The 26,898-nt window shown below is 47.6% G+C and overlaps 1 protein-coding gene across 2 annotated transcripts in view; it reads right to left on the minus strand.

Moving 5' to 3' along the window:
* ARHGEF9 (Cdc42 guanine nucleotide exchange factor 9) overlaps positions 1–26,898 on the minus strand; it is a 230,224-nt gene that overhangs the window by 184,667 nt on the left and 18,659 nt on the right. For both annotated transcript variants that reach the window (XM_074600207.1, XM_074600206.1), the window contains exons 3-5: positions 15,667–18,398; positions 6,618–6,765; positions 3,854–3,963 (exon numbers count right to left, since the gene is read on the minus strand). In XM_074600207.1, the coding sequence (XP_074456308.1) occupies positions 3,854–3,963; positions 6,618–6,765; positions 15,667–18,330 (2,922 nt within the window). In that variant the 5' untranslated portion in view covers positions 18,331–18,398. The remainder of the gene's footprint in view (positions 1–3,853; positions 3,964–6,617; positions 6,766–15,666; positions 18,399–26,898) is intronic.

Here is a 26,898-nt window from a genome sequence, read left to right on the forward strand (position 1 = left end):
ACACATCCCTCCGCACACTGAGAGGATGGCTCCGATTTTAGGATAGGCTGAACCTCCTTCTGGAGTAGATCACCAGTGATTTGGGTCCAAGATGGGATGGTCATCCTCTGCTTCTACCATCCAGACCATTAAAATATGTCCCAGAATTGCTCTGGGGCTGGAGAAAGTAACTCATTTCTCCCCTTGTCCATTGTCCCCAAGAATAAGCCATGTCCCAGCTGGCAGCACCTGCCTGAGGGTAAATCCCAGAGGCACGACAGATGTCGAGGGCCCTGTCAGAGCTGGGGCAGCCTTTGGGGTTACTCTTTGGCATTTCAGCTGTCTGCTGCAGCAGAGTCTGCAGTCTTGGGCACCTTGAGGTCCCGTGCAAGTTTGGCAAATCAAGACCAATTGCTCCCATAAAAGCAAAGGCTCTAAGTGACCTAAGTGCTAAAACAAAATGCTTTGCACATAAACTGTTTCAATTCTGAGTTTTCTCCTGGCTGAGAAGTGTACTTTTAGAAAAAAAAAAAATACTGATAGCTTTTAAAAGTTGACACAGTTTGACCCTGTTTACCTTTTTCCTGCTTCTTAAAATTAGGAGAGAAATAAAAAAAATCATTGCGTGGCTCTACACGTACCACCCTCTAATGCTTCAGTTGGCTTACTCCCACCTAGGAAGTGGGAACAATAAACCTTACCTACTCCATAGAAAATTTCTAAAGCTTGTGCCCAGACTTGCAGACACTCGCTTGTTCAGACGGCTTGGGCACGATTGATACCAGAAGAGAGCCACGAGCAGTATGAAAAAACACAGGTTTGTGCAGGCATGTGTGCACTCCTAGGATGGAGATGAGATGGAGCACAGGATTAGACACTTGCCCTTCTCTCCTTTCCTGCTACCAGCGCTTACTCTCTGCAACTGCATTTTGCCATCCCTGCTGCCCGGACAGATGCATTAAGACGCAGCCAGCTGCAAAATGATGGACACTGTCACCAGATGTGACAAACAACAATGACAAACAGCGGCTTTGAAAAGGGGGATTCCTCCTGGGGCTTAGGATCAGCCTCTCAGCCCAGACTTCTGGGTTAGCAGGTAGCTAGGCATGCCATTTCTAAATCATACATACAATTCTACCCCCCACGAAAAAAAAAAAAAGAGAGAAAAAAGAGAGAAAAAAAATGAAAAAAAGAGGAAGAAAAGAGGCAGGGAATGTTTTTTGCCAAAATCTGCACATTGCGCAAAGCAAATAATAAGCAGTCTCCGAGGGTTCACGAGGCAGCTGCTCATCAACAGCTCCGCATTTTGGCGTGACACGTAGTGATACCAATGCCCTTTTTGCACACCCACCCACAACTCTCCCAGCGCCAAGACGGCACCAACGCCGCTACGACAAGCCCAATGCTTTGTCAGTCTCCTCTCGCTCTCTCTCCACCTCACACACTCCCATTCAAGATGGAAATCAGGCATAGTTTCCACAGAAGCTTGGCCTCTGGTTTGGACGTATAAATCACTCCTTTCTGTGCTAGCTCTGCCACCTGACTGGTCATCACCTGTCAATGAATGCACCTGACAAGAGACACCCAAGCCCACAAATCTTACCTCGAAATTATAAATCTTGCCAAAGAAGAATTTTTTTTCCTGGAAAAGAGGCGATTTACAGACCCGTGGATCTTCACTCAGCTTGGGGCAGAGGCGACAGATGAATTTTCCAGCACTGCTATTGTGAGCCACATTTATATATCGTACCCTTGCAGCACTTAACACAGTACCCTCTGATTTATCAACCCCAGCCCAGGTTTCACACCTGCCTGTTCGCCATAATTCAGGCTGAGCAACAAGCTGCCAATGGCAGGGCTGAACAAGTCTCTGAGGGCATCTTGATCACCACCCAAAACCAATCCTCTGTCCCAGCGAGGCACAGGTCTTTGGCACGTCCACGTCTGAGCCAAACATCACACACAGGTCTCCGAGAAGCTCATGAGAAGCTCATTTCCCTTTCCAGTTCCACATCCTTCCTAGATATTGACACAGGGGTAGCAAAATTTCTTAACTAACCCTTCCCAAACTTTTTTGGGTTTGCTGAATTTTTGGTTTTGGTATTTTTGGTTTGCTGAAGTTTCAGTTTTTCCGCTGCCTTTGTAAGGATGCTCTAACGTCAGGCTCTGTTTGCAATCAGAAACAGGTCTGGTTTTATTGAGGTGACTCAGGACACAGACCATCTTGTTTCTCATGCGTTCAGTAGCAATACTGTGTCAAAACAGAAGAGCACTTTGGTTTCCAAGCAGGGCCTGAAGGACAGCTATGAAGGCTGCAAAACATATGGCTCCTTTTAAGAGATAAAGAAAGTGTTTGATTAATTAAGGTAGACCAAACACATCCATGCGCTGGTCAGCACCAGATCCTGACCATGGAAATGGCTGATATGAGTAAAACACCTGATGATATTGTGAGGTAGGGCTTGCATACTGTACAACACGATACTTCACTGCTGTAATAGCAACTCTGCAGTTGCATGCCTTTATTCGGCCCCGGGGACAAACAGCTCTATTGGATTTGGATCATTTTATCTTCCAGGAGTTTAGATGTTCAGCATGCCTATAACCAGAACAGCCTCCTTGAGTTGAAAGAAGCTTATGTCTGGGAAGCAAGGTAGGACCCAAAGGGAAGGGAGAGAAACGGAAGGGCTGAGCTCCTTGTCTGTCTATCCTCTGGCTTGTATCTCAGCCCACAAAAAAAATCAGGAAAGAAAACGGAAGTGATGCAAGATGGCATTCCAGAAAGTCACCATCCCTACACATGTTCCCTGAACGCCAACACCCAACGCAAGCAGGCTGGAGAAGTCGGTCACCCTTACTGCCAACTTACTGCTTCTGTGATGGAAAAACAGACACAGGGGCCAGGTCCTCCCTGGAAATCACACGTCAGGAAAGCATTTCATCAGGTATCAAAGGCAAAATGAATACAATAAAGGACTGGTAAGAAAGGACAGCAACGGGGAAGGAAAGAGCCACAGACACACAACCACTGAAGGTCAGTTCCCCCTCTTGATTCCAGCAGGGAAATTCCTGGCTCTCAGATCATCCTTTGTTTGTCTGCCCTTGAGGAACAGCAAGGGCTAAAACTCTTCTGCCCTATTCACTAGAAAACGCTCCTTGCATCACGTTAGTTGCCAGCTAGCAAATCTACTGGGTTTTGGACAACTCAGAGTGACCATGGCATAACCAAGCTCTCTCTACTTCAAACGCACGGCAGAGTGTAGATGAAAAACAATCCCCCACCCAAGCAAGGAAACATATCAGACAAATGGTACAATTTTTGCCATCTTTTGTGAATTTTTCCCAAAGACGTGGACATCCCCAGGCCCAGAACAGCTTTTACTTCCCCTGATAGAAGCGCCATTCACAAAAAAAGAACAAAGTGGATTGTGCCTATATTTGCAAAACACTTTGGGAAAGAATCAGTGACGTGAATTTGTCACCAAGACGGTGCTGGTAGCAGTACCAAACCCAGAGGACACATGGTTAAACAGGGAAGGAAAAACAAAAAAATCCTCAAAAACACAGAGCAAATCCATAGGTGATCAGAAACATCACAGTTCCCTCCACCTGCAAGGAACACTCAGCCAAAGAAACAGGAGGCCCGATGCCTCTGTTAGACCATAAAGCCTCTGATATACACTGAAGGGAACGCACCTATTCTTTTATTGTTACAAAACAACTCTAATAACAAACAAATCCCACACTGTGGCTGAAGAAACCACAGATTCAGGAAGCTGTTAGTAAAGCATACTGTTAGTTTCCGAGGCTAAACATGCGGCAGGTAAATACTACCCCTGAAGCAGGCAGAGGCATATTTCAAACACCACCTTACCCTACTGATTTGCAGCTTCTCAGCTCCAGGCTTGAAGAGGTTCCATCGACGGCCACCGTTCCTGCAGTTCCCGCGCACCTTCAGAGTCTTTGAAGCCTGTTCGTTCTCAGCTGCCAGGATAAAATCCACAGGAAAAAAAAGGAATGACAAAAGATAAATGCCGTGCTTTAGCTCAGGCTGGGGGCGGAGGCTGTTCTTTTAAATGAAAGAAACAAAATTGTTTGCAAGAGACTCATTCAACCTCTTCTTTAGAAAAAGAGAGCAGAGAGTCTATTTAGGTGCTTTATTCAGTGCTCTTGGGATACAAGAAAAATAATGCAGCTTGGATACTACAAAATCGCAGGCACAAACTAAGAGCCGAGAGCCAAATTCAGAGGTGGTGTAAGCTGGTGGGGTCAGACAAGCCGGGTGCGAAGCCAGGATGCTCTCCCAGGAGCACCAGGCAGCACAAGAACCTCATCGGCACGCACCGATATTAAAAGCGCAATAGCTCCTTGGGTCATAACTGCTAACAGCACCTCTGCAGTTTGGACCTGCAGAAATCCCAGCTTTACAGTCGCTGTGGCCCATATGATGCAATGCCTTGAAAAAGAAACAGCTCCTCAAACTTCTGCGAAAAACAAAAATGGAAAAGTCCGTAAAAGCTGTTTTTCAAAGAAACTGGGCTACTTCTCACCCCAAGCATTTCAGGCCAATCTCTCACAGATGCAATTCTGATCTAGCTTTAAGCAATCTATACCATTTACACCAAATCTCAGCTTGGCCTTACAGATGGTACAGACCCAAGCGCAAAACAGCTTGTAAAGAAGAGGCAAGTGGTGGAGGAGGGCTGGCAATTCACCTTTCAAAATTAAGCTCTGCTTTTCTAATCAACCCAAACGTTCAGCTCCCCATCCTATCCCTCTCTTTTTGGGGCAAAGTTGCTATTCTGTATGAGACCGGGGTTTTTCCCTCCCACATTCGGCAAGTTTAGATTTTAATCCCTTCCTCTGTCAGACTCTTTACACCCCCCAGCCTGGAGTGACAGCCTCTGGGAGGAAGGAAACAGAGGTGACCACCTCTGGTGCCCCCCCAGCAGCTGCCAGCACAGGCTCCTGTCAGCAGGTGCATGTGGTCCGGGCAGGTGCCTCTATGTGCCTGGGTATGCACACACACACCCAGGGGTGCTCCCATCCCCTGGAGGCTTCTCATCCCGTTCATGGAGAAAGACACCTAAAGAAAACAGCCAAATTCTGGAATTCTTCCCTGAAAGATGAATAACTAATTTTCCTGATGCACCTCTAACCCAGGCAAAGGTCTCAGACTGCGTCTGTCCCAAGGGGTTTGAAACCAGATACCAAAGGGTAAATGGTCCCAGGCTTTGGGAGAATGGAAATACACACCCCTGCTCCTGGGGTTTAGGTCACCTTTACCTTATGGTGGCAAAACAGACACACACACACACTACGTGCCCCCTGCCCCCAAATCGAGTAGGTGGGGACTCTGCTCTGCCCAGGACAGCAGCGCAGAGTGCAGCAGCGCTGGGACCCTGCTGCAGCCCCGGCACGGCTGGGTGGGCAGCAATCCTGATTTTCTTCCAGCGTTGCTGGGAGAGAGATTGCACTGAGACCTATTTCCTGAACGCAATGCTGACGCAGGCAGCCTGCTGTTATTTTTAGCAACACGCGTTTCACTTTCTAGACTCGCAGAAAATCAAGCTGCAGTGTGAGTGCCGATTATAGCAAGAGGCTGCTACCAGGCTCCAGAGGCAACGTGCCGACATAGTAGCACTCAGGAGCAACGTGCAAACACAGAAATGCTCACATTTTGAGAGCTGCGTGTGTTATTTCCCATGTGCTAGAAACGGGTGCACCCCGACAGAAGAGCCATCAATTAAAAAGGCAGCCGCTTTGCCGTTTCCTTCCTAGTTCTTCTTAATCCTGATGTGCTGCCACCATCCATTAACTGCTCGGATCCCCCGGGTGCTCCTGAGCAATGCCAGCACAGGCTGGCTGCGCTCCCGTACTTGCCCATTGCTAAATCACAGGATTCTTGGTGTTAGCAGCATCCCTTCAGGAAATAATTTCCTTACTCTAATTATCAATCTTTTTAATTAGAGGTTCAAAAAATGATGTCAGCTATTCAACCATCAGCCTATTCACCTGCCAACACAAGACCCTTCCAGCAAATACATTCTGTAGTGCTTTCCGTGTTTGACCAGGACAAATGAGAGTTACATTAATCAAGTGCTGCAGAGGATAGATCATCACAGCCGTTGGCTCGTGAGATTCTCTTCTTGATCAGGAAGAGTACTCAAGCGCAGGAGAAAAAAACTTCACCTCTTGCTGTGTTTCCAAACAAACTTCAGACTTGAGTTATGATCCCAGCATCCATCACCACTTGCCACCTCCGAATGGCAAGTGCTCACAACAAAGGCTGGTAAGAGGACAGAAAGCCAAGACGAAACTACCAAATGAAAACATACTGTTGCTGAACAGCTTTTACACCTTACGTGCCTATCTCTTCATCTTCCTGCAACCAAATTATAGGGACTGTGTTCAGAGATATTAAAGACACAAAATAGCCTTATTTCACAAATACACTGTATACAAAAAGATCTTATTAGCTAGCAAGAAACTCCTCAACCTGTGGCTATCAGAGCTCCCTCACCTGGCTCCCAGCCACACTTCTGACTTTTCAACCCATGCTGCCCTTAGCTTGCTCTGCAGGATGGGTGAGACCAAAAAAACAAGCCTGGGAGGAAAAACACCTCAAAGCTACTCACCGCGTCTTCTGAGCAAGTGCTGCATGCGCCCTCCCACCTGGTCCAGCCCCATCGGGGTGCTCTGGGAGAGGGGTTCAGAGCGGCATCTTTCCACAAGGACTTTGAAGGGTGGTGCTTGCGGGGATGGTTGAGAAGGATGAGACATCGGCTGGCAAGAAAAGGGTCAGAGAAGATTTTTACCAATACATGTCAAACCTCAGACAAAGCAATCAGAGAACATGTAATGATACATATAATTTTCAAGACAGTGTAACACACCTTATGCTTTCTCATTGCAATCTGCACCTGCTTCATTTTTTTTTTTGACTGAAAGATGAAGACTTGCTGACGCTGGTGTTGGAGTACCCTAATTCCCATTGCATGGGGCTCGTACCTCAAGCACAGCTCACAGTGTTTAAGTCCAACAACTTCCAGTGGCACTTTAGCCTCCGAGGCACTTCTGAGAGTAACACGTGATGAAGACTTCTGCTTTCTGCGCAGCATTTTGTCTACTCTCACATTACCAAGACCCAGCAAGAGCACACACAGGGAGTGAATTAGCTGGTGCCGAGGACCCAGTACTAGCTAAAATATTTTGGGTTGGCTTCACAATGTGCAGCGAGGGCTGGCTGCATTCTAAGGGACAGCAAACCAGCAGCTAAAGAGACAACCTGGTTGGCAGGATGGGGCCTCACCCCCCAGCCCCATGCCACAGTGTGCAAGCAAGAGACCAGGCCAGGTCTGGAGATGGTGGCCAGGCTCAGCTAGATTTCAGATCATTAGGCACATCCATGGTGATGAAGCAGGTCCAAGGTAAAGCAGGTGAGTCAGTTTGCAGATCAGGGTCAGACAAAGCCCTGCAATTGTTGGGCAGGTCCATGGCGGTGAGCCAGCCCCAAGGTCAAGCCAGGAAATCAGGCCCCAGGTTGGCGTCTATCTAGCCCAGCAGGGCCCATGGCCAGGCAAAGGCACAGCTGTGGCTGCGCTGGAGACCAGCACTTCTCCCATGGTGATCAAGGAAGGACTGAGCACCCAAGGCAGAGCTTAAATGGGCTGCCAGGCCCATGGGTATGGTGTGGGGGCCCCAGGTGAGACTGCTTAGGGTCTTTAAGAGCAATTAGTGCATTCAAAGCACAGTGAAGGTGGACAACTGGGAGGTCTGCTTCAATGGGCACTTCTGAACTGAACCAGGAGATGCGTCTTTTGGTGGCCTACAGGAAACAGGAGACTGTTAATTTCTGGATATTTTACCAGGTTACAGCTATCAGTCACCACTGGTCTCCATGTATGGCCACGCTCAAGAGACACGTAAGTGAGAAGTGCAAAATGGAACAAGATTTTTCAGAAACACCTCCACCACTTGAAAGACATAGTCGTAGAGTAGAACAATGAGTTTGCAATGGTGAGGATTAGGAGAACAGTCTGTTTGTGTGTGCTCATCCAGCAGCATAATAATAGGATCTGCCCATACTATTATAAAAATAAAAGTTACAAGTTCTTAGAATAAAGTTGGGATACCCATCACAAACAATTCCTGCAAAACTCAACAGTCTTCCTGATAATGAAATCCATGCAAAAATGAATTAAATTAGTAACAGGATGTCATTTTCCTCATTCCCAAAAATCTTAACAAAACACTCCCTTCCAGGTATTTCCAGAGGTCATATAAGGTCTTTTCCAATTCCATAAACAGAAGGTTACAGATGGCCTACGAAGAGGACAGGAGGTGAATAAATATAACAGCATTGCTATTATTGCTGTGCTGCTGGAATCATTGGGAGGGTACAGAGAGCCTTCCGGGGAGAAAAAGGACTTTTCGTGTGTAGATGGACTTGAATCACTTTGGTGGAATACATAACTGCAAAAGAACATACCCAGGCTACAGACTGTCCTCCTTCAACAGCCAAGTCTTACATTACTTAGCTGCTAACACAGGTCTAATACAAACGCACAGACCCTCCTTCAACCCAGTATCTGTGATATCAAGTCTATAAGCATGGCTGCTTTTCTTTCAAAATACTTCCTACCCACCCTACATCTTCTCCTGGTGGCTTCTGGTGTGACTGGGGAGATGTACCTAGCTGCTTGCAGATGTGGCCTGGCTTTGCGTTGTACCAACTCCACCAAGGACCATCGGCTTTGAACCATGCTTTAGTCCTTTATGTTGCCCTTATGAATTTTTCTAGGTCTTTTCCCAAAAGACGGGGTTTTAGCTTATGCCATGAAACACAGGTAATATTCCCCGCTGATCAAAGCAGGTCCAAAGCCCTGCTACTGTGCTAAAAGGCTAGCTCCCACTTGCATTGCCCAGCATTTGTAACGCCTGCTCTTTACAGCATCACCGTTTGGAGCAGAACAGGGTCCCAAGGCACCCATTGCACACACCCACCCAGCTGGGCACGATGCACCAAACGGGGTGGGTCTGCACCTTCCTCTGAACATCTGTTACAAGGTCCCAACCACAACACTGCCTTCTACACTGTTTTCTCTCTAAAACAGCGTAGCACTGTTTTAGTGCTAGCACCTACCACCACAACTGGGGTTTTTTCAGTTAATATAGTCTGCCTCGTCTCCAGCGAGAAGACAACTTACAGGCCTTGCCAGGTTTCAGGTGGTTCAAATGCAAGGATGGGGCAAATCACAGCACTTAAAAGAAAACAGGGACCTCGCTCTCTGAAAATGCCCTGGTACATTTTTAGCAAAACTAGAACAATTGTTTTTCCTGAAAGATTCACAGAGAAAAGCACAAATTGTCACAGTAGTTTCTCTGAAAGCTGACTGATAACCACGTCTAACAAGACACGTCCACTCTACCAACAGCCTACGAAATATTACTTGAAACAGTGAGATACTTGCAATTGATTGAAGCACCCATACAGTGGTAAAATACCCCAGTTATACCTTAATGTTGGGCAACATTAATCCAAAGAATGAATTAGCATTTATAGCTAACTGGAGAAAAACACTGGAGTTTCCCTCACTATTTCAGGAGTAAAAGACGCTGAAAGAGACAACTTGTACAGCGATATTTTGCAGAATGGAATTTCTTTTAAAAAAAAAAAAAATCACATTTCAAACTCCTACTTTTCATTTTATTCTCTGTGACATGTGACACCATGGAAGCCTTGTGTATAATCTTAAGAGTCAAGAAATCAGCAGAAAAATCAGTTTACAAAGGTCAGAAGAAGAAAACAGGAGGGCTCCTCACTGGGAGATTTCTAGCCTCAATTAGAGACAGACTTGTCATACTTCCACGGCCCTGCTAATAACTGGGTGCCTCTTATGGTTTAGTCTATCTATTCTCAAGACTTCAGCAGCCTCCGTTTTCACTGATGTGCTATTATCTTTATTTACAGACGAAGAACGAAGCGGACAGGCTATAATTACCCCAAAGGCACAGTGGGAGTCTGTGGATGAATTAAGGCTTGATCTCCCATTCCCTGCTCCCAGCACCGTGTCCAGTGACCCGGTACACTTGACGGGATAACAACTGGGAGGAGGCAAAAGCCAAAGAAAACCTTCCACCCAGAGAAGTTTTGGACACATAGTCCCTTAGCACATAGGCCAGCGATGCCCAGAGGTCCCCATTCATATCACTGCTCTGATGGCACCAAGGATGGCAGGAGGTGGCCTGTTGTAACTTTGAAGCTGGGAACCAGATGAAAGCAAGACCCAACAAGTATTTTAAGAAAACATGTGGAAATCTGAATTATCCATGTGTTCAGTGGCTGGTTATATATACATGTAAAGCCTATCAGCTTTGCAAACTCAACCTGCCTTTCCCTGACAATGCTAAAAATATGTTTCCCAAAAAAACCCTACCCCACTATAGATAGCACTAAATATAGGCTTCAATTCAAGATTTTGCTAGCACCTCATGGTTATTAAAAATACGAAAATCTGAACAGCTTGGAGATAGGCTTTAGAGGTTTTGTCTCCTCTAGAAATAAGATGATTGTCAGACATAACCATATTAAAAGCCATAAATACACAGAATCTTTATTCTGCAACTAAATCGTACCTCACTACAGACAGAAGTATAGTGCTCTTTCGGCAACGTCAGGATTTAGAAAGTACTATTTCTTGATGTGGAAGGACTATGAAGTCTTTTGTAAGCACAACTACCAGCAGCTGGCTGAGACACAACCCAGTTTACTGCCACTAACCGGGAGATGAAGGGAGCTCTGAAGATCAGCTCTCAGAAATAGCCTTTTCCTGGTTAGTGTCATTTAAGAGAGTGGGGAGGGAAAAGACAAATTGACTCCGCAGTCCCACTTCTGCAGCTGCTCCCAAAATATTCTGTAGCAGAAAGACACTAAAACAATCTCAAGCTAAAGGTCACTGCCAGAACTTGTTGCACATCACTTGCAATTCCTCATCAAACACAGAAAAAGAAAGGTGCTGTATCTTCCTCTTGTGAAAAGGCACTTGCAGCTGCTGCACTAAAGTAAAACTCCAAACCTGTGGGAGGATCTGAGATATGCCCCAGCTATCAGATCGCAAATCTGCAAGCGCATCCTCTGGCATGTGCACACTCGGGCAAATCAGTAATCCCGAGCTTCCAGTTAGACCCACCGCACAGGGAGAGTCAGATTTTCCCACACAGAGCAGCGCAGCGTGCAGCTATTGCACAGGATTCACAAAACCAAGTAACGCCGTGAAAGCACCGATCCTGCACCATCAACACGGGCCGCTCCACAGCAGGGAGCGCCTTTATGGCACCTGCAGGTTGGCTCCTACGTACGGGACTCAGAAACAAACTCAACAGCTGCTCAAGAGAAACATCTGCAACCATCTGCCACGATGCTGAGAAGCAAGTTTGATCAGACAGCCCCTTCCAGGGCTCTGAAATCAAACTGGCTGGGAAACCTGGGACATTCCGGGTCGGCCTGGGACCTCATCCTATGGGACAGACACCTTTTGCCCAGGTTGACAAGCCTGTAGAACTCTCATTTTCACACTTCTGGCAACCATAATCCCCCCAGAAAATGGCATCACAAAACCAAGTGGTGTCTATGTGCAGCCACAACAGCCAGCAGCAAGCTGCAGTCTGGAAACCTTTTGGAGATAAAATTCAAAATCCTACGGAAAAGGATAAGGTTTTCTGTTCCGTAAAAATAAACTCTTATTTCACAAGTAAGCCAGCAGAGGGCATAGAAAGACTGCAGTGAAAACCCTCTGCTCCTTCACTGCAAGAGTGACACAAGCCAAAGTGCCCTGCAGTGCCCAGGCCCTGCGCCTGTGCCCCCGAGATGAGCAGGGAGGACCTCTCTGCCAGCAAAAAGCCTGAATCAAGTTTCTAGATCCTAAAAACTCTAAACTAATGCCTGAAATACAAAGTCAGATGCATATTTTGCAACCTTTCCTCATGTCATTCCCAAAGGAGGTATCAAATCCCCCACAAACCCTGTTCAAGGACACATCAGGTGGTTTGAAACCCCGACGGAAAAGCCGGAACCGCAAAGTAGCCTATGCGGTATCAAAGCTTCCTTCCACCTAAGCAGCACCTCAAGCTACTGGAAGGGGTCAAATACAACTTCTGGGGCTATGCCTGACTCCCTGCAGCTGCATTCTCCCTGCTGGGATGCTGTGGTGTTTATAGAGGTGGGACGAGGATAATTCACTTTCGTGGGCACAAGGGAAATGGAAACTTTTATGGTTTGCAATTGTTCAAAACCTAGTAAAGACTCCATACCATCTTTCAGTTCATCTGTCTCTCAAAATAAGGAAGGTGCTCTCATTCCAGAGTCACAGCAGTGTGAATGGTGAAATCAGTAATTCATTTCCCATCGACAATCTATTTTGAGCTTCACTGTTCTTTCAATTCTTCAAAACGTTTTTATCTCCACTGTTTCACAAGTTCCTGGAACAAACGTGAATTTAGGATGGGGTCTGAAAGCAACTAGGCAGGAGCACAGTTAGAGAAGTAAATGGCTTTCTACCTTTCTACAGCTGCTCTTCTTATTAAATGCTGATGCAATGTTATTTCCTTTACAGCGTGAAGATCAGATCCTATTGAGCTGTCACTTGCCTATAACATCACTCAGCTCCTGCCCAAAGACATTAAAATTTTAAAAGGCGAGACTAGGAAAGCAAGAAACAGGGTCTGCAGGAGAGTAGAGCTAAACAGATTTGCTGTACTGCTAGGACCAACGTGCAGGTGCCCTAAATCCCACTCCCGCATCCTTTGTGTTACACCAGCCTCAGTCTCTTACACCATCTCCTAACAGGTTTGGGCAGAGAGCCTCTGGGAGAGCTGGTGCTTTTGTGCTTTTTGTGGGATAATGTGTCGGTTCTTTTAAAAATATTTGCTTGAGCTATTTCTGCCGTACACTGCTAGCTCACTTTAAAACTGCCGGAGCGCTGGCTTACAGCAGCTGACCAAGCCAAGCCACCCCGTCCTGGCAGCACCTTCTCCCTACTTGTGGTTGAGCACTGCACTTGAAATACAAATCCTTCAATTAATTCCGAGCAGCCTGGTGTGGAGAAAGGAGAGCCAACAACTGTCCTGCGGAACAGGTGCCAGCAAGGAGCTGGATTTAGCCCTAAAACAATAAGAGGCTGGACTTTGCTGCTACTGACACGCTCAAGCTGAAGTTATTCCTCTTGCATGTTTATTTTTGGTAAAACGTTTCTGAGTGCCGCTCCCTGATGACAGATAGGCAAGCAAATCCCTTGGGTATCCCAGGACGTTTGTTACGGGAGCTGCTGGCGGACTCTCTCCGTCTGTTCCTATCCAAGAGTATCCCTCCTTTAGCCTCACTCTTGACTGCTCTGGGATTGATGCTGCCGCCAGATCCCTGTGCATTTCCAAATCTCTAGTCTGAGTTTCTGGGATGCAGAAGGTGTTTACAAACCAGGGCAGGCTGTACACTTTCCCTTCCATCCCGCTGCTGCAGCAGGCCTTCCGTGAAGCCGGAAGCCACGGCAGTCCGGAGGTCGTACTGCTATCACCACACTCGACGGGAACTCGGGGGAGGTTTCCTGTCCAGTTATCTCAAGCACCATATTTAAGTTTCTTGGTAATGTTTGTAAGCTGCAACAGCTGAGCTGAGGCTTACCGCATCTCCTGTTCACACAGCTGAAATCGCTCAGATTTTGCCCTGAGAGCTCTGCGATGAGGCACGCGGCCACTGCCCTCAGCTAGCGGAGATGTGGCTGCTCTGGGAAAAGAGTGCCAATATTTTCCTCTGCTCCACTCAATCCTTTCGTGCCTCTGTTATCTTGCTCCTGCCCAGAATACTTTCAGTTTGGTCCCTGCGAAGGGATATCAAACCACAGCCCTCTCATTCAACCTCCTCCTAAAAACATTTCTTCCAGAGACCACAAGAAGCGACTAACCGCTATTCACCCCACTTCATAAGTGCCGGGAATCACACAGCGAGCTGTCGGGTTTTTTTGTATTACACAAAATGGAGCAGAAAAACAAATCCAGGAATAACTAACAATGGTAGTGCCCATTTTAGCTGGGAGTCAGAAGTTAAATTTTTTTTCCCCTGGTATTTCTAATCTGCTGCCAATTTTCAAACACTTCCCCTCTTGGCTCAGAAGTTACAGTGACCCCTTTTCCAACAGGGAACAATGTCATCACCTCTGTAACATCCCTGGTCTCTCCAAGCCCAAAAGGAAAAGAGAAAGTTTTTTCACAAATTGACCCAATTTCCCTAACTGTCACCTTAAAAAAAAAAATAAAAAAAAAAATCAAACAATCCTTTGAGCCTCAGCTAATCAGCGAGGACCCAAAGAAAAACACCTGGGCTTCACAGCGGGTCCTGCCACGGCTCGTCCACAAACCTGCACCAGTTCCACAACTGGCATGGAGCGACATGAGCCTCAACAGACTCTTTGGTGGCTGAGCAGAGCACAGAACTGCCTCTCCGGTGAGACACAAGGCTGGGGCATGCGGGCACAGCTGATACGACTGCTACTGCTCACAGATTTCTGCTCCACACAGAGAGGCGCGTGCGCGGGTGCTACAGTGATGGGCTGAGAGTTAATGGGAGGGTCTGTCAGCTTCAGGAGGCCTTTCCTCATTCTGCATCTATGCCTCCCTCACCCATGGGATTTCTCAAGTTTCCCAATGTTAAGCTGGACAATACAGATTTGTACTACATAGAACCTAGTCCAGAATGCAATGTCCACTTAGATGTTTTGACAATTTTAAGGGCTTTCAAAGACCTGCTTATAACAAACAGGAATGCATTGCCACAATTAGAGACACCGCTGTCGCCCACCTTTCACTTCAGACTGGGTATTTAACATCCCAAAGTGCTATGTCATTTTGTGTTGACACAGATGCAAGGCAGCTTTGACCAGACCCCCGCTCGCCACGCAGTCACATTAGGAAGGCATTTTGCCCACAATATACGCCCAGCCCCTTAGCAAGGCTTCCTGCTACAGGCTCAGCACCAAACTATTGAGGCCACACAGCTTCTGACAGGTTTGGAGCAGGGAGAGAGCTCATTTAGATCTGCCAGAGAAATGATCTGATGAACTTTACAAGACATGGGCTTTTTTTTTGCGTTCCTGTTCTTGCACTGTGTGCCTAGAACACCGCTGTGTTCTAACCAGCATCACCTAATAAAAATCAACCACCACCACCCCTACTACTTTTTTAGGTAAGAAAACACAAGGACCATAGTGCAACTGCTGAATGCCACGTGGCCACAGCACACTTCAATACTCTAAATTTGTCAAAAGCCCTCTTCTTACAAGTTTCTACTTCAAATGAACTAAATCCAGAGAGGAAAAAGATTAAAGATAGCGCCTAGAAATACATAAACTTCTGCTACAGCCTTCTTTTAGAGGCACTGTCACAAACAAATGGCCAAAGGGTCATAGGAGGCGCAGCTCTGGAGCTTTACACTAATAGCTATAAGGATATGCCAGTTAACTGCCTCCTCTCAGATTGATATAAAAGCTGTGTCTACTGCCATAGTTTATATGACACTCTACTTAACTGAAAATCCCAATGAGGGATATTTAAAAATGCTTTCAAGTGCAAACCATCTTCATAAGATGTATAACAGTATGGTCTTATTGAAAACATTATAGTAAAAGTTACCCATACCTTTCCGTTTTTGAGCCGTCCGGAGGAGACAATTCTAGAGACGTGCACTTGGAACGGACGGCACTCGTCGTTACAGTTAAACTGGTCCTCTGTGTCCATTAACTCTACAGAGCTTTGTTCTACAAATGAAGTGGTCCCGCGCTTTTTAATGCGGCCGTCAGTCTGCTCTAAAACCTCCCCTTTAACTGTCGCACATTTTAAAAAAGTCACTACAGAAAAGTCAACATCAGCAACTGGAGAACAGCCCAGGTCTGCAGCATCCAGATTATTCACAGGAAGATCTTGAGAACGTAGCAGGTCCCTATCCATGACCTCTGTCTTCCCCACAGTACTGCCAGTGTCTTGAATCTCTTTAGTCAGGGTTGTCTGTGGAAGTTCAGTCAGACCCTCAGTCACTGCAGAAAAGTCACCATCTGCAGCTGGAGAATGGCCCAAGTCCACAGTGTCCAGATTACTCACAGGAAGATCTTGAGAATGTGGCAGGCCCCCACCCACAACCTCTGTCTTCTCCAGAGTACTGCCAGTGTCCTGAATCCCCAGCTCACCTCTAGACAAGTCTTGCAAAGACAGCTCAGGATTTCTCAAGTCCTGCATATCCTGTTCTGTCTTTGAAAGCTCCTGGGCCACTGCTGGAGATGGATCCACCTCTTCAGCAACCGCTGGAGCACAAGCCACATCCTTGGTATCAAGTTTAGCCAGGGTCATCTGTGGAAGGTGGATCAGAGCCTCAGTCACTGCAGAAGAATCACCATCAGCAGGTGGAGAACAGCCCAGGTCTGCAGCACCCAGATTATTCACAGGAAGACCTTGAGAACACGGCAAGTCGCTGCCCACAACCCCTGTCTTCTCCAGAGAACTGTCTGAGTCCTGAATCCCCAGCTCACCTCCAGACAAGTCTTGCAAAGGCAGCTCAGGATTTCTGAAGTCCTGTGTATCCAGTTCTGTCTTTGAAAGCTCCTGAGCCACTGCTGGAGACAGATCTGTGTCTTTGGCAACCACTGGAGCACAAGCCACGTCCTCAGTATCAAGTTTAGTCAGCGATCTCTGTGAAAGGTGCATCAGAGCCTCAGTCCCCGCAGAAAACTCACCACCTGCAGCTGAAGAATGGCCCAGGTCCGCAGTATCCAGATTATTCACAGGAAGACCTTCAGGACATGGCAGGTCTCTGCCCACGACCTCTGCCTTCTCTGGAGTACTGCCAGAATCCTGAATCTGTTTAGTCTGAGTTCTCTGCGGAAAGTCGATCAGATCCTCAGAGGCGTCTTTAGTATTTAGCTCAGTGAAAGAGTCATCTGCGAGCTCTGGCAGGTGGGAGACGGATGGTTCTGGCCCAAAGGGGGCAAGTGATGTTTCATTAAGTCTGTCATTCTGACTGCCCAGGGCAGAGGAACCAATGTCTTGCACCACTTCTGTGGTTTTGCAATGCTGCATGGGCTCCTTCCCCACCAAACTCTCAAAGCTCAGATTGTCCCACGTGCCTGAGTCTGGAGACTGCAGACACGCTCCCACAGTGCAGAAGGCTCTTGCACTCTCGTTCTCGATAACCAAGCCCTCTTTGTGGGCGGCAACATCCTGCTTCCAGCTTCGAAAACTTCGCTGAGGCCTTTTCTCATCAGGTGAAAATCCCCTTGAGTAGCCTCGCAGCCTCCGAGCTGCCTCAGCCACACTGGAGAAAAACCTCACAACACCCCCAAAGTGAGTGGCTTTGGTTGCACTGTTTGATTTTTTCCGCTGGCTGAGATTCTCCTCACATCTCGTATCAAAGTCAAAATAAGAAGTAGAATGATCAGTTATATTTTCTAAGTTCTGGAAACTGGTTTCAGACCTTTGATCTGGAAGCTTTGAATTATCTTTGCTAGTTAATGAAATTCCTTTCAGATAGCTCCAGACATCAGAGCTTCTTCCTCTTCTGCTCTCCTGTGGGAGCACAGCACACCTCTTTTGATTGTCCCCCTCTGTAATTGCAGGACTCTTAAAGTTTTCAAAATTCAAAGACTCGCTCTTTCTAGCTGGTATTCTATGGCAGTTACTATCATTATCTTCACTGTGCAATCTGACGCTAATATCCCTGAGACATTTACTTTCATTGGCATCAATTTCAGGAATGCTGATATTCAGCTCTATGTCCTCAAAAGAAGAATCTAAATCATCAATGTACCCCGCATACGAGTGGCGGGAGGGCCTCCGACTGTCACCCAGTTTTTTAACCCTGTAGACAGCTCTTTGCCCGCTGGCGTGATGGTCCTCGTCGGGGTCACAAGCAACCTGGACTCTGGATGCTCTCAAATCCACATTCTTAGGCACCCTGGAGGTTCTTCCCTTTTTTGAGGGCCTTACCCTGTCCATGAAGGATGGTTTTTTTAATTCTGAGACCTCGGAGGTAACTCCCAGTAGGATCATGGACTGGGGTCTTCCTTTATTCGTAGAGAGTCCTTTCCTTCGTCTAACGAAATTCCAGATCCGGTTGCCCTTGGTCATCTTCTTATACCTGGGTGCTTCCTCCCGTTCACTCGGGATTGCATCGCTGGAGGTGCAGTGCTCAGCACCACAGACCTCCAACGCATCAGTACTCCCTTCCTCCATGTTTGCTTGGAAAATCCTGTTTGCATATCCATTTGGAGCTACCACGGGACCAGTATGCCGGCGGTCCTCTATAACTTCCATCGCCTCGACTCGCAAGCTGGTATCAGGGGTCACAGATGCATTGTCTTCAGGTTGCTCTCTTCACAAGACTAAGGGGAAAAAGAACAAAGGAATGCAATTAGGAGCAGAAAGGTTTTTTAGAAGACACTTTTGTTAAAGCATCACAGGTCAAATCTTATCCCCAGTGGCAGTGGTGGTTTTGCCATTGATTTCAGTAAGGCTGAAATTTTGCTCCCAAATCTTATGAATTTTAAAGCAACTTAAATCTGATTTAAATAACTGAAGATTTAGTGACCACAAAGAAACTTCCTGCATTAATAAAGTCACTACAAAGTATACGCGGAATACCATAAATCACATCTTCATTTTGCAAATTGCTAGGACTCTAAATACATCAGAATACATGACAGAGAGGAAAAGAGGAAATTACAGTAAAGCATCCCTGCGCATGTCACTGTCACCTTCACCAGCCCCATCTGCCAGCAACCGGCAATGCACTCCCGACAAGTTCAGTCTCTTCAGGCAGGCGTTCAAAGAAAAGTCAGGACGAGCCTTTTCCTGGAACCAATGCAATTCTGAAATACAGCAGTATCAGAAACCCCATGGAATATCCAAGCCAGGTTTTTCTTACTATAGCTAAGCCACCAGCGTGGGAATCCCTCGCTGGAACTGGACTGGTAAACGAAAGCTGCTTGGCCACCACTCAACGCTATACAAAACACATGTGGTCCCCTCAAGTGAGTTCCACCCTAAGTGAACAGTATTAAAACTACAAGTACGCCATATGCGACAGCAATGGGAACCACTCCAAGCCCTTTGTGGGAACACTTTTGAACTCCTGCTCGTACATATCTTAAAGCTTCCCTGCCACTGGTGTACCTCCGCCCTGTCTCACTGCTACAGCTCCATAAGGCGGACCTGGGTTTGCTGTCTACCTTTGCGACATGCAGAACTACATGACAGGCACTAAACGGAGTTAAATTCCCTCAATTCCCAATCCTACTCTCAGGAGGAAGAAGGAAGCAAGAGTAGGAACAAGAAGGTGCACAGCTCCAGACAGGTTTGACAATGGAAAAACTCTCCATTTTCCCCGAGCAGAGGGCGAACAGGCCATCACACTGCAGCGCTCTACACAACGGCACGAAGCTCACTCCCACTCTCATCCATTTCTCTCTTACTGCTCTATGAACAGTCCCCATATCTATATGGAAAAAACCCATTATTACACTCACTATTTCTGTTAAAACTAAGGTTATTAATGCAGCAGCCACTGCCCTGGACACCTCACAGATGAGGAAAGGCTCACCCTTGCATTCAGTCAATAAGCCTCTGCTTCTACCTTGCCATCACGTCTGTCCTCAACAAGCGATAACCCGGATGAGACCTCCACAGACGGCAGCGGCACCAAAGAACCAGAGCGCAGCCAAGGGAGGTCGAAAACCTTAACAGAAACAGCTACTATCCCGCTTTTTTATGAACAACAGTCATCTGGCTTTTGCTACAGCCACAACACAGGGGTTTTGCCAAGCATTTTTGACAACAACGGTACTTAGGGTAGCAAAAATAAATGTTTGCTACTGTGGTGGATTGACTATGGCCAGCTGCACACCCCACCGTGCTATCCCTCCCCAGACAGGACAGGGGAAAAAAGTAAGATGAAAAAGCTCATGGGTTGATATAAAGCTATGGAGACCCATTACTGTCACAGACAAAACAGACTCAACTCGGGGAAAATTAATTTTGATTTATTGCCGATTGAAATTGATTTGGACAATGAGAAACAAAGATAAAACTAACACAACACCTTACACCACCAACCACCTTTTTCCCATGGCTCAACTTCCCTCACGATGGCTCTACTTCCCCCCCGAGGTATTGGGGAGGGAATTAGGATGGGGAATTGGGAGAGGTTCAGTCAGGACATGGCGGTTCCTCTCTGCCGATCCCTCCTCCTTGTGCTTTTCCCATGTACGGGGACTCCACGGGCCACGATTTCTGTCAGGAGAACCTGCTCCTGCGTGGGACCTCCACAGGCCATGACTCCTGTCAGGGAACATCCCCCTGCTCCATCACCTCCTCCCCGCCATCTTCACTGACCTCAGAGTCCACAGCTCTGTTTCTCACTTTTTTTTATCCGCCCTCACTTCTGTCTGGCGTTTTTGCCCTTCCTTATACATTTTTCCAGAAGAGGCGCTGCCGGCGCCGCTGACGGGCTGCACTCCGGGCTGTGGTGTGGCCGCTGTGGAACCAGCCATGCCCAGCACGGGGCAGCCCTGCCTTCCCTCACAGCAGTGCCAACACCTCGACAAATACACCCCACACGGTTACACAGCCTAACCGTACAGCAGTTATCTTCCACACGTGCCGCCTCGCTCTCCTTTGGCCATCTGCCTTTTGTACTCGCCACGTTGGAGATTTTAAAAGAGAACCTCCATCCCCAGGCAAAGGCCAGGTTTGGGGCCTCAGCGCCGCCTGCCACCACTTAAACCCACCACTTTGTAGCACAAATTCACACAGGAGCTGCGTTGCCCTGGGTCTGTATGGAGACCACAGAAAGCTTTTGTTCCCCCAAAAAAAGCAAGGGTTTAGCGGGACTGTTCCTCCATCTGGTGCTCGAGGAGGAGACCAGCTCCGCAACCCCGGGCTGTCGCTCTGGGTCTGCGAGTTATTCACAGACATCCCTGCTGCAATTTAAAGGGTAACACATTTCAATGGATTTGAAGGAGGGAAACAAAAAAAGAGCATCTCAGTAGTTTCAAGTTGTGCAGCCAACTGGCAGCAAAAGACAAAAATCACAAAACGTCCCTTTTTTTGTTGCTGTTGTTTTCTCTTTCCAGTTTTATGTTTTATTGTTTTTGGCTGGGTGGATCCTGCATGAAGAAAGGAACTCAAAAGGAACAGGCTTGTCTGCGAAGTCTTTGGAGGGATGCTAGCACAGAGAGGGGCTGTTTCTCATGTGTCGAGCAAAAGAGGAGACAGATCCTGCATGGCCCTCCCCAGAGAAGCAGCACAACCCAGAAGCGTGGCGTGCAAGGGTGGCTTTAAAATTAAATATATAATTTTTCTTAAATTTTTTTTAAAAGCAGCTTTAAACCAGATGTAAATTTGAGCCGCCACCACGAAGCCAGACCTGAGCGCTCTAAGCAAACGGGGAACCAGCGCTTGGTGGCTCCTCTCCGCCTGCCCTTCCACCAGCCTCACCTGAACCTCTCCTGGTGTTTGAAACCATCATCGTTGCTTTGACAAAGCTCTCCCCGGGGATAAACGGAATAGTAGGACACAGGCATGGTGCTCAAAAGGCCTTTTGACCAGCTGCTGGCAAATATTCAGTGTGAGAAAAGCACCTTGTTGTTGTCTAATTTGCACCAATTAAGCCTGCAGGACTGCACACGCTGAAATCACTGCCTAACCTTGGCAGGAGCCAACTCACAGCAGCACAGCTTCGTTAGCGCCCGCGGTCCCAGCACTGTCACCTGAACCAGATCCAGCCCGAGGACTGGCATTGCCTCACCCAGAACAAAGCCTCCCAGCACCGAGGCAAATCCTCTGCATTTGAACAGATTTCAGCCAGCTTCGCTCCATCTTCCCCAACCGCGTGCCAAAATCTGCTACGCTCCATCAGCTCATACAGCTGCTGAAATTAGCGTCCGACACTGTGCAAACACACAACAGCAGCATGTTTGCGGGAAACCTATGTTTTAAATAAGCCAAACAGAGAAAAGGTGGCCTTGCCAACAAAACCACACAGGTTACGGGGCCCATAATGACATAATAAAATTTGAGCATGGAGAAGAACGGCCGTGCGAGTAACTAATACACTAATACTCACCTTTCTGGGATGCAGGAGAAGGAGCTTTTAAAGAAACGCTCTGCACATATTTTTGAGAACATCTATTAGCCATAAAACTACAACAGTTAGTCAACCACTCTTTTTATTTTTCCCCTCCTTGGGCTGCAGGTGCAGTTGCAGATGTCAAGTCGTAGCAAGTTACCGCCTAGCAGCTCAGCTGCGACTACCATCTCTGTGTGTGGGACTTCAACCACAGAAAATATGAGGTAATGCTATTACCTTACACCTCTTCCACCACCCTCTGAATTACCTTGAGCCCAGGTGGCTGTGGCTGGTGTGTTTGGTCTACAAAACACACAACATCTCGCCCTGGCGAGGAAATGCTTTCATGAAACCACAGCTATCAAACACTGAAAACTGCTCCAACTTACAGGAGCTACGCTCCTGGGCTGGTAGATTGGATTGGGTTGGGTTTGGTTGGAGTGTGTCCAGAGAAGGGCAGTGGAGCTGGTGAGGGGTCTGGAGCACAAGTCTGATGAGGAGCGGCTGAGGGAGCTGGGGGTGTTCAGCCTGGAGAAAAGGAGGCTGAGGGGAGACCTTCTTGCTCTCTACAGCTCCCTGAAAGAAGGCTCTAGAGAGTTGAGGGTCGGTCTCTTCTCCCAAGTAACAAGCGATAGGACAAGAGGAAACGACCTCATGTTGCACCGGGGGAGATTTAGATTGGATATTAGGAAAAACTTCTTCACTGAAAGGCTTGTCAAGCGCTGGAACAGGCTACCCAGGGAAGTGGTGAAGTCCCCATCTATGGAGATACTTAAAAGACATGTAGACATGGTGCTGAGGGACGTGGTTTAGTGGTAACTTGGCAGAGCTATGTTAATGGTTGGACTTGATGATCTTGAAGGTATCTTCCAACCAAATCATTCTATGATTCTATGCACGTCTCTACCCTGCCCTCTGCACAAGAGCCCGTTCTTCTCGTCACACAAGCAGTAGCCCTTCATTTTGAGAATTCACCTTCCTTTTCCAGGTCACTGATGTGGACAAATAAGTTAGGATTGCACGCAATCCCAAGCAAACAGCACACAAATATCTCTATCTATGGCCATGATTCCCCCACCAAATTCTTTCCATTTTTTTTGCATTATCCAAATCTTTAAGAAAGAACTAGGTACTCTGTATCTCATTCATGATTGCATAACATTTCCTTGGCAACACGGCTTTTCTTGCATGGTACAGGTGGGAGTGATAGCAATTTTGCTCCTTTTCCAGTGTGATTTAGCAGACGGATACAACAGCAGAAATAACACCACGGGCCCAGGTAACACCCACTGAAGTTAACAGTTCTCATAAAAGACACCAAATCAGGCCCAAGAAATCAGGGCTGTCACAAGCCCCCATTCAGGGACTGACACTTTCCTTGGGCAATCTTGTTCTTTGTGCTGGCCCTTAGTAAATTTTCAGGAGTTATCCACAACCGCAGCAAAATAAGGGTGCCCATGTGCCCACCAAAGGCAACAGAGTAGTGAGACCAGCTAGCAAGGAAACGTCAGTTAGGGAAGGTCTGATCCAGGCCGAGCTGAGTTTTGTCAAGAGATCCCAATGATGGAAAGAAACTGCTCATTTAACACCACACAGTTCAGGCTGTTTGTAAGGCTGGCAGTACACAATTCCTGAAATCTACTTCAGATCACTGCAGGTTTGGGGCAACTACCAGAAGTTTTGTGTTTTTTTAAAATATATAGTGCTGTAAAGCTGCCCCCTAACTAGAAAAAAACCCACCAAAAATGCTGGACAGTTGGTACCTCCGTCAGGAAAGGAGACCTACAGTATGGTTTCAGGCCTCTTAACCCCTTCTAAACCTTCTGAAACCTTTCAGGTTCCAACTGTTTGGAAGGACTGAACAGGTTGCCCAGAGAAGCTGTGGCTGCCCCATCCCTGGAGGGGTTCAAGGCCAGGTTGGACGGGGCTTGGAGCAACCTGGGCTGGTGGGAGGTGTCCCTGTCCAGGGCAGGGGGTGGCACTGGGTGGTCTTTAAGGTCCCTTCCAACTCTAACCATTCTATGATGCTATGCCTCTCTCAGCCATGAGAGCATTAAAATGCAACTGAACCACAACCCCTGAGAGGAAAATATAATGCAACACAGCAGATGTTTTGGGAAACATCTTTGCAGAGGATTAATTTAACCCACACTCAGACCCGAAATGCAACTGTAAATCTGAGCTCACGTTGCGCTGCCTCGGCACCAGGCACCTGAGCAGGAGGCAACCTGGTTTAGCAGAGCAGGCTGCCAAGGGAGTGCTCGAGCCTCCCCCAAGGCAGGCAGCGAGGTCAGGGAGACACCATGTCCCAGCCCAGCACAGCTCCCCGCTGCCACCAGTCACTCCTCTTACCAGCTGGAGGTTTGCTCCCTGCCCTCACACCAAGGGGAGCTTTTATGGGTTTGAGCAGAGCTAGAAGGGGAAACAACCAGACAGAAAATACCTTGACTTTGGTTTTCACCCAAAGAGCCACAGGAACACACAAGCCTTTGGGTGGGCAGAACTACCTCCTTCCCGGTGCACTGGGTCTGTCTGGGATAGAGTTCATTTTCTACATAGCAGCTTGTATGGTGCTGTGTTTTCGATTTGTAACCAAAACAGCGCTGATAACACACTAATGTTTTAGCCGTTGCTGAACAGTGCTTGCACAGTGTCAAAGCCTTCTCTGTTTCTCACTCTGCCCCCTCAGTGAATAGATCGGGGACTGCAAAACAGGTTGGGTGGGGACACAACCAGGCAGATGACCTGACCTGACCTAACCAGAGAGATAATCCATGCCATATAATGTCATGCTCAGCAATAAAAAGGGAAAAGAGGGGATTTTAGAGAGGTTAGCCATCTTTTGCTTGGGAATTGGACGGGCACCAGTGTGCTCGTGGGAGGTGGTGAGGGATTGCCTTTGCACTGCTTGTTTTGTTTTCTTACACTCTTCTTCTCCTTTGTTTATTAAACAATTGTTATCCCAACCCACAAGTTTGCTTGCTTTTATTCTTCCTTTCCTCTTCCCTCATCCCCAGGGGTTTGGGGGGCAGCGAGCAAGCGGCCGGGTGGTGCTTAGCCAGGGTTAACCCACATCATCTTGGCACCCACCGTGGGGCTCAAGGGGTTCAAGACAATAACAGATGCCATCAGTGTGTGCAAGATTGAACTTCTAGCTGTGATACCTGTTTAGTTATTGGGTCGGCTGCTGCGGATCACGACACTGGCATATTTACTTTGGGAGCTGCCATATGTATTTCCCCACACCTTCCAGTACTTGATCCCTTTTTTGCTGTACAATAAACTCCAAGAATTGTTAATGCCTGTTCTCAATTTTCACTGTTTGCTGTGTTGTCTATCGCTTTGTTTTGCTTTGCCTGGGAGAGCTATGATAAAAGCACTGCCTTTGAGCCTAATGCTAGTATTTGGGTTCTATGTTGCTGCCATCCCAGTACTCCAAGAACTATCTCATGGAGAAAATCCGCAATTACCCCCTTTTCTCCTGAAACCTACTTTGTGGAGAGAGGAAAGAAAGGCACCTACCCCTTCCTCTCCTCCAGGACAGGTCTTTGTAGCTTTGTTGTAATGGCTTTTCAGCTCCTTGCATACCCTTGTGTAATCAGACTGTTCATACCGGTGTGTGTTATGAGCCTGGTTTTGATTATTGTTTGTAAGGTTAAACAACTAATTGGGAATGCCCCAAGGGAACATGCTCCAAGGCGATCGATCTCTTGGTGGCAGGGTGTGCATCGCAATAGATACGCTCAATAAGATAACACCCATGTCCCCCCCAGTCAACAAAAGGAAACCCAGGCATCCCTAGACGTTGTGGGGTTCTGGAGAAGGCATATTCCAGGTTACAGTCCACTTGTGAATTCCCTCTATCAGGTGACCCGAAAAGAGAACTATTTCAGCTGGGGCCCTGAGGAGCAGCAAGCCTTTGAAGAGATCAAAGGGGAAATTGGTGGTGCGGTAGCCCTTGGGCCAGGGCAGACAGGATCACATGTGAGAAATGCACTCTCCACCACAAAGCCTCTGGCAGAAAGCACCTGGAGAGACCCAAGGTCAACCTCTAGGGCTTGGGAGCTGAGGTACAGAGGATCTGTGGCTCACTACACCCCGACAGCAAAGGAGATACTAGCAGCACACAATGGGCTTCAAGCCACATCACAAATAGTTGGTACAAAAGCCCAGCTCCTCTTGGCACCGCAACTACCTGCGTTGCACCGGATATTCAAAGGTCTGCTCTTGCTGCAGAGCAATGACTTGAGACACCCCTCCGAGGCTCTCCATCCCCCTCTCTCACCAGCACTAAATTTGTTTCAAAACCCATTGGCTGCCCCCGTTGTCGCCCGGCACTGACGGTTTGTGCAAAAGGCCTGGGGACAGCACAGCAAAGGCACCGGCAGCCTTGCAAGGCAGCAGCCGGAGCTGGAATGTACCGAGGGCCCCTGGGGACATGATCTTCCACTCGGCTCTTCCTCCACGGGATACAAAACAACAAACAAGAAGGAGCCTTTGGCCATTGTTTGTCGATGAAGGGGGGTGACGGGGAGAGGGCACGAGGCGCAGCCTGCCAGAAGGCATGGCTGAGCTAAGGAAGTCCTGCCTGGGCTTCGGTGTATCCGCTCCTCTCCAGGAGGGGCGGGGGGAGACAGGAAGGAGAGAAAATAGAGAACAAATGATCATATAACCCTTGAGAGAAACCTGTCTGCTCTCAGAGAGTGTATTTAGCCCAAGCATGCAGCGCCTCTTGCTATACAAAAGAAAAAGAGGAA

This window comes from Larus michahellis, chromosome 9, assembly GCF_964199755.1.
Source record: "Larus michahellis chromosome 9, bLarMic1.1, whole genome shotgun sequence".
NCBI classification, from domain to species: Eukaryota; Metazoa; Chordata; class Aves; order Charadriiformes; family Laridae; genus Larus; species Larus michahellis.